The following is an 8,079-nucleotide window of genomic DNA, read 5'->3' as shown; positions in this document are numbered from 1 at the left end:
TAACATTTAGGATTTAGATTTATATTTAGCATGTAGCTGTAACAATTACATTTAACTAGCTAAATGTTGTAAAAAGTGACATCAGAAAATCCTCACTACATTTTTAAACAGTGTTTGAAGCTAAATGTGACAAAATTTAGGCATGAATTTTGAGCACAAGCTCGTTTACAAACGGCGCCCCATATTTAATAGAATTTAGTTTCTGAGCGTCATTCTGGTCCACACTCCATACCAGCAGGTGGCAGTAAAGCGCACCTTCCGTTGTTTGCCAACCGCCAATAAAACTCTAAAAAGAAGAAGAAGCCCTGCTGTTTAGACTTTAATCTTTAGTCACAGAGCTTGCAGGTCGAAGCTGTGGGCTTGGCGTACAGAAAGACTCATAATGCTTCGTACAGTCTTTTCTCGGGCGTTTTCTCCACGATTGATCCGACAGTCCGTGTCTTCCTATGGAACAGCCATCCCAGCGCCGAGCCTGCAGCCCGAGGTCCATTATAAAAAGGTGAAGTTAGTTTCACAGACGCTCCAGATTGCACAACTTGCCTAGAATTACTTTGTTAACTTTTGTTTAAAGGTTCACTTCAGGTAAACTACTCTTGCTAATACGTGTTTTATAAGCAGAGGCGGAAAGTATCAAATAACATGTAGTTGTTATGTATTTAAATATGAATCATGCGTACTTTGTACTTTTTAAAGTAATTATTGTAATTATCTGTGGTTTTACTTTTACTTGAGTATGTTTTATTTCAAGTATTGCACTTAGTTGCATTTGAAATCACATCCGTTTTTGAGTAAAAAATGTGAATGCAAACATGTAAATTAAAATAAGGAAGAGAAAATAACATGTGCGCCATAAAGCCTGCAGAGACTGGGTCTGTTCCTTATTAGTCAGCTGGTGTATGATCCGGCTAGAAGGGATAGTGAGTGGTAAGGGAGGAGCTTCTCTGGTAAATTAACCCATAGACAATGTGTACAAACTGTTTGCTGTGTTAGCTGTTAGCTGTGTTAACTACAGCTTCTCATCTGCCTGCACAGCCTCATGTGGTGGTGAGTTTAAAACATCCTTGTATTATTGTTTTGTAACTTAAACAAGGCTTTTGTTGTTTAATAAGAGGCTTTGTGAAGTTATTTAGCTCTGTAGCAGCTGCTAGGTTAGTTATTAATTAAACTAAAGCTGTAAAATGATGTGATCATGAACAGTTGTGGCCATTTATGTTTAATCTTTTGTAAATCATAAGCTCTATCAATTCAGTCTTAATTTGGGCAGTTAGAATATACTTTAGTTAGTTTTTGAATCACAATCTGTAATTAATTTTTATATTTAGAATTGTTTAGGTTATTTTTGTAAATTTTGGACCCTCCCATTAATTGGTGATTAAGAACACACCAGTGTGTGACGGAGACAGCTTTTTGTTAACAAATGTCCAGTGTGAAGACGGGAGGTTTTTATAAAATGATTTTTTGACCAGTTTTTTAAGAGGGAATTTAGTGTTTTTATGATGTAAAGCACTTTGAACTGCCTTGTGCTGAATTGTGTTATACAAATAAACTTAACTTTAACTTTAAAATGCACACATTTTGTTTTTACAGTAACAAAACTGCAGCTTTTTAGCGCACAAAGTGGGAAATGTGGGCTTGTCAGTGTGCTCAAGTTTTCCAGCAGATGTTTTCTACTAAATTATGAGTCGATTTGAAAAAAAAAAAAGTTCTGGTTAAAAGAAATAATTTGACATGAAATTAGAATCCATAGGTTGTATTTATTAGATTAAATGTCAGTCTGCCTCAGGGCAGCTGTAGCTACAATGTAGCTTACCACCATCAGTGTGTGAATGGGTGAATGACTGATTGTAGTTTAAAGTGCTTTGGGGTCCTTGGACTAGATAAAGTGCTATACAGTGCTGGCCATTAACCATTTACCATTTACTATGAATTAGAGGAACTTGGAGATCACAAACGTCTGCCAATGCTATAGTGTCATAAGCAGATGGCCGCCCATCCTGAGCCTGGAGGTTTCTTCCTGTTGAGAGGGAATTGTTCCTTTTTACTCTTGACAACGTGCTGCTCAGGATGGGAGACTGTGATAAATTAAAGATTCTGGAATCTGCTAGCTTTCTTAGATAACTTTTTCTAATTGATATTTTATAATGTATATGAATGGTGTTTGTACAGTGCCCTGCAACGACTGTTGTTGTGAATTGGCCTTTTATAAATAAACTGAATTGAATAGGGGAGCTGGTTACTGGAGGCCGACTTTAACATCAGCACAGCCATGGAGCTCCTTCTTCACCAAGATTAAAGTCGCCCTCTGTTTGGCCACAGTTGGTGGGAATTGAATTGAATTTGAATTTTTTTAACCAAGCAGGAGGGGAAAGGTGATTCTCTGTCTCCTTAGTACCTCCTCACAGCCTGAAAATCAGTGAAGGCTCACTAACCAACATTAGCTGCAGCTGATTGGAATCTCTTCTTAATTCCTGCAATCAATGACAACAAGCCCCAGGTTTCTCACACCAGCCTCATGCTACAGCGCATCAACAAATGGTTTTGTAGTGTTTGTTGAAATGAATTTGGAGCACTGAGGCAGAAGAGTTCTCTCTGTCATCCAAAGATCAGAGCTGAGAACATTTAGCTTTTTTAAGGGACATTTCAGACAACGTAGCCACAGCCAACTGGCAAGGACACAAAACCAGAGACGTGGTAAAACAAGGGATCAAATGGTAGAAATGATCCAAAATGATTTTCACATATGAAACATAGTTCACCTTTTTATTCCAAGTTCACACAGGAAATGTGTGCAAAACATGTTTCATGTATGTCACATATAAACAACGAGTTTATGTATATGTTATGTATGTAATGATTTTTTGTGTGTTTTCAGCTGTTTATAAACAATGAGTGGCAGGATGCAGTAAGTGGGAAAACTTTCCCTACCATCAATCCAACAACCGGAGAGGTCATCTGTCAAGTTGCAGAGGCTGATGTGGTGAGCAGAAAAACTGTTTAACAGTTAATCTTTATTCTTCCTAATTCTCCCTGTTTACCAAACATGTTAGAAAGAGACAAAACAATTACATTGCCTATAAAAAGTAGTGCTTGTTTTATGCTTTTATAAATCAGTCATGGTCAATATTAACTGGCAAAAATAAGTTTACAATAAGACATGTCAACAAACCTTATTCACTGTCAAAGTGAAACTAAATTTCTACAGAGTAATACCTATTAATTAAAAACATGTCATGTCAAATAAGTAAGTGCATAAGTATTCACCCCCTTTAAAGTGACTGTTCAAGTTCAACTCAGAGAAAAGATTATTGAACTACAAGTCAGGGGATGGATCCAAACCCCTAACCATCCCCAGGAGTTCTGTTAGATCCATCATGAAGAAATGGAAGGTATATGGGACGTGTGTAAATCTACTAAGAGCAGGCCGTCCTCACAAACTGAGTGACTGTAGAAGAAGGAGAAACAAGACACCTGTGAGCTCTCTGAAGGAGTAAGGTGGGAGATTATGGAAACATTAATTTCTACTAGTTTGTCTAAATTGTTTAGAGACTCTTACCGAGATTTAATATATTTTCTTCAACAGTGTCTTTGTTTTTGCCACTCTCCCATAAAGCTCAGACTGGTGAAGATCCCCAGGCAGCAGTGGTTGGAGCTCATTCTCTCCCATCTGACCTGCTGAAGCCTGAAGCTCCTTCAGAGAGCTCACAGATGTCTTAGTGGCCTCGCTCACTATTCTTCTCCTTATACAGTCACTCAGTTTGTGAGGACGGCCTGCTCTTGGTAGATTTACTAGAGCAGTCCTCGCCTCATGAGAGCCCAGTTTCCTGACGACACTTGAGTTTCAGCTTTAGTGAGGCAGTTTTTTATTCTGCAGTGATTTTAGATCAATACCAAGATACTCACTCAATGTATAGCCTCATTCACAAAATCTCTGTCATTATCACTGGGATTCCCCGCCTGGGAATGAGTTCATTTCTCAAAGCTTGTTTAGAGGCTGGGAAAGCATCCATCCACTTTGATCACATGGCTCTTATAAAAAGCCGTGAGACACCCTCGGATGATGTGAGCTCAACAAAGCCTACCATTATAGGTTCAAAGGGCCGGTCAAGTTGTGGGTGTGCAGCCAGAGTCATTGGGCATGTTTTCCCACACTGTAGTGAGCACATATAACACACTCAAATACTTCATTACATAATTCATTTCTAAGTATTTTAGAAAGAGTTGAATTAGGAAAGTCACTTTAAAGGGGGTGAATATTTGTGCAGTCACTAATTTTATATTACATATTTTTAATTGATACTACGCTGTAGAAATTTGATTTTACTTTGTTTATTTTATTTATTTGTAGAAACTGACAATTTCTATTGACCAGAATGGATATATGATAGCAATAAAAGCATAAAACATTGAATTGTGTTAATGTGTCTTTTATAGGTACTGTATATTCCAGAATTGTTCAAATTGGCTTTGATGTGGAAGAAATCAATTTCCAGGCACTGTTAGATGAAATCACTCAAACAGGTTTGTTTATGTACGGTGCAGGACATACAGAGAGCCTTAAAGACAATGAATAATTAACCTCAGAGTCCCAGGTCCGAACGGGAAGCTCTGAACCAAAGCTCTGCCTCCAGAGTCCACACAGGAGCTGATATCTAAGGTGAGGAGGAGACAGGAAGAAAGGTCAGTCTGGTTTCAGTGAAGAGGAACAGGATCATGTGGAGAAAACTCATAGGCCTTGGAATTCAGACAGAACATAGTAAGGTGTTATCTCATAAAAACCTGGCCACCACAGCTTCAACATCCGGCCTTAGTCTGTTCTACCTGTGTCCAGAGATGAGACATCAGGATGTTTGTAGCAGCTGCTCACTGAGACAAAGAGCTGAAGGCTTTAATGTGCTAGGCTGGATCAGAACCTGAAAGTCAGTGTTTGGTCAGTCTGAGTTCAGCAGCATTTCCTTTGACACCTGCACAGAGCCTTTAAACTTTTTCATGTGTTTCACATTGTTCTAACTCTGTGCTCCAGTTTACATTTTCATTGTAGAGTAATGTCTGCTACAGTTTCATAAACTGTTATTTGTGTTTATTCTGTTTCTAGGCAGACGTAGACAAGGCAGTGAAGGCAGCACGGGATGCCTTCAGGCTGGGCTCTCCATGGCGCCGGATGGATGCCTCTCATCGTGGCCTGCTGCTCAACAAGTTAGCTGATGCTATTGAGAGGGATTCAGCATACCTTGCTGTAAGTAATTATTATAAGTCAAATGACTACAAGAAAAGCATTCAATTTATTCTTTAGTCTCAAAATGATGTTTAGTCCTGGTAGACACCTTTTCAAAGAGGATTTTAGTATTTCTATTGGGTGGACATGGTTTATTTTCCATTTAAATTTTCAGGGTTTTTTCTTTGTGGTATAGTTACTTGATTATGGAAAAATTATGACAATTATTTTGGGTAAATATTGTAATCCCAGTTATTGAAAACAATCATTCATTGAATTTGGAAACAATACATTTATTGCACTTACAGAATAGTAAATGTTCCTTTTACCTTCCTGTTGAACTTTCTTTTTAAATAAGTGACAAAGTATTTATTTAAAGGTAGGCTATGTACTACTACCACTACTACTATATTTATAAAGCACTTTAAAAACAACCAGTGTGCGACAGCAATCCAACCTTCCAGTTGGTCCAAACAAAGGTATGTGTATTTAGCATTCTGTATGTAAGTGCTTTAATGCTCTGCGCTCATGTGTATGTTATTGAAATAGGAAATATCACAGAGCCAGCTAGTGACCTGGAATGGAAACGACAGTGGGTTTAATGGGCACAGGATTACCATGTAAATGCGTAACTTTCCCTAATTGCATCAGAACATTTGAAAATGGTTTACGTGTAAAGAGCGCCTCATGGAGGCAGCCAACAGCAGAGAGTCAAGTTTCAGCTCATTTAGAAGGCAAGACGAGATGAGAAGAAAGGCATAGAACAGAAGTATTTAAAAACATTATTTTTTGTCAATTATACTGTTTTTGTGATTGTATGTTTTGAAAAATAGATTTGATTATTTGCACGACTCAATTTTTTGAATTTTAGGTTTTAAAACAGTCTAGCAGCCCTTGATCACTGCACAGGCCAGACTGCTGCTGAGATATGAGGGCTATTCATCTTTCCTTGTAGCTAGAATGTTTGGATTTCGACATTTATTTATTTTCATAGGAACTGGAGACTCTGGATAATGGGAAGCCATATGCTATTGCGTTTTCTGTGGATGTTCCCATGGTGGTTAAATGTCTCAGGTAACAAAAAACACTTTGTTTTTAAATATCATTTTACCTTTGGGTTGATTCTTGTAGTCTGAAACAGGAAAAGATTTTAAATAAAGTAGCTTCAGGTTCAGTTTTGAAGTTTTGATAGTTCAGATGTTGACTCCTACTGGTTGAAATGAGAAATCAAATAATGCAAAATAGAAAGATTTTCTAGCCAATTAATCCTTAAAGAAAATGTAGCAATGGAGGAAAGAATATCTTCTTTTATACCCTGTCAGAGATAAATTCAGTTCAGTTGAATTCAGTTTATTTATGTAGTACCAGTTCACAACAAAAGTCGTCTCAGGGCACTGTACAAAACCATGCTCAGACATTATAAAAAGCCAATCAGTAAAATCTACCTAAGGAAGCCAGCCTATTGTGTTGAAGCTTCACTTCGTTGCAGTCTCCCATCCTGAGCAGCACATTGGCGACAGTGGACAGGAAGAAACCCGAACCAGGCTCAGGATGAGCAGCCATCTGTTTCGACCAGCTGGGGTTAGAGGACAGGAAAACAGAATGATTGGTCCAGGTGTCATTTTCATTGGAAGGAAAGCAAAGACAAACACATGTTAATGTTAGAAGAAATTACAAATACAAACATGGAGAGTAGAGGAACTAAAGACAACAACAGAGTAAGGAAATGTGGCCATTTTGTCCTCTGGCATTATTCGCCTATAGCAGCATAACTAAGGGATAGCTCAAGAAAACCAAGCCAACCCTAACTATAGGATTTATCAAAAAGGAAAGTCTTAAAAGGTAGGCCAAGTGTTAGCCTCATGGACAGAAATTGAAAGTTGGCTGAAAAGAGAAGAGCCTGATATCTGAAAGTTCTGCCTCCTGTTCTACTTTTGGAAACTCCAGGAACCACAAGTAAACCTGCAGTCTGAGAGCCAAGTGCTCTGTTAGGAAAATATGGAGCAATAAAATCTTTAATATAAAATGGAGCTTGGTTGTTGAGAACTTTGTTTGTTAGAAGTAAGATTTTAAACTCTATTCTGAGTTTGACAGGGAGTCAATGGAGAGAAGCTAAACCTGGAGAAATCTGATCTTTCCTTCTAACTTTCAGTAGATCTCTGGCAGCTGCATCAGCTGAGATGACTTTTGTTGTGAATTGGTGCTATATAAATAAACTGAATTGAATTGTATTTTTCCTATTTTACACTTGTTAAGTTAGTAAATTCATCAAGAGATAAGATCTAAATAATGTTAATGAGTTAATCTGTCAGTTTGATAGATTGAGCTAAAATTTAGTGTGGTAGTAGCAGAGAGTTGTGTTAAACATATACTCTGAGCACTATACTCTGCTCTGGTTAAAACTTTAGTCTGTTCATTTAATAAAATATATCTCACGAATTACTGTTTGGATTTTACTTACATTTTCAGAAAATAATCATCATCTTTCAGTTATTCAAATTTGTATTCTTTTAATTCAGCTAGTTTGAGATTTTTTATTTTAATTTGTTGCGTCTAACTTATGTTCATTGTATTTAGGTACTATGCAGGTTGGGCTGACAAGTGTGAGGGTAAGACCATCCCTGTTGATGGAGACTACTTCAGCTACACCAGACATGAACCTGTTGGAGTCTGTGGACAGATAATACCGGTATTTATGTCTATATACACTATATGTGTGTCTTTATCCATCCATCCATCCATCCATCCATCCATCCATCCATTCTCTTCCGCTTATCCGGGGTTGGGTCGCGGGGGCAGCAGCCTAAGCAGGGAGACCCAGACTTCCCTCTCCCCAGCCACTTGGGCCAGCTCCTCCGGGGGAATCC

The 8,079-nt window shown here is 38.0% G+C and overlaps 1 protein-coding gene across 1 annotated transcript in view; it reads left to right on the top strand.

Annotated features, from left to right (window-relative positions):
• Positions 1 to 298: 298 nt before the first annotated feature.
• The window catches only part of LOC108249480 (aldehyde dehydrogenase 2 family member), a 29,544-nt gene continuing 21,763 nt past the window's right edge, over positions 299 to 8,079 (top strand). Inside the window, exons 1-5 of the mRNA XM_017438888.2 lie at positions 299 to 499; positions 2,873 to 2,977; positions 5,093 to 5,233; positions 6,207 to 6,286; positions 7,790 to 7,901. Of these exons, the coding sequence (XP_017294377.1) occupies positions 383 to 499; positions 2,873 to 2,977; positions 5,093 to 5,233; positions 6,207 to 6,286; positions 7,790 to 7,901 (555 nt within the window). The 5' untranslated portion in view covers positions 299 to 382. The remainder of the gene's footprint in view (positions 500 to 2,872; positions 2,978 to 5,092; positions 5,234 to 6,206; positions 6,287 to 7,789; positions 7,902 to 8,079) is intronic.

The sequence above is a fragment of the Kryptolebias marmoratus genome, linkage group LG16, assembly GCF_001649575.2.
Source record: "Kryptolebias marmoratus isolate JLee-2015 linkage group LG16, ASM164957v2, whole genome shotgun sequence".
Classification (NCBI taxonomy): Eukaryota; Metazoa; Chordata; class Actinopteri; order Cyprinodontiformes; family Rivulidae; genus Kryptolebias; species Kryptolebias marmoratus.
This window is presented reverse-complemented; position numbering and strand designations above follow the sequence as displayed.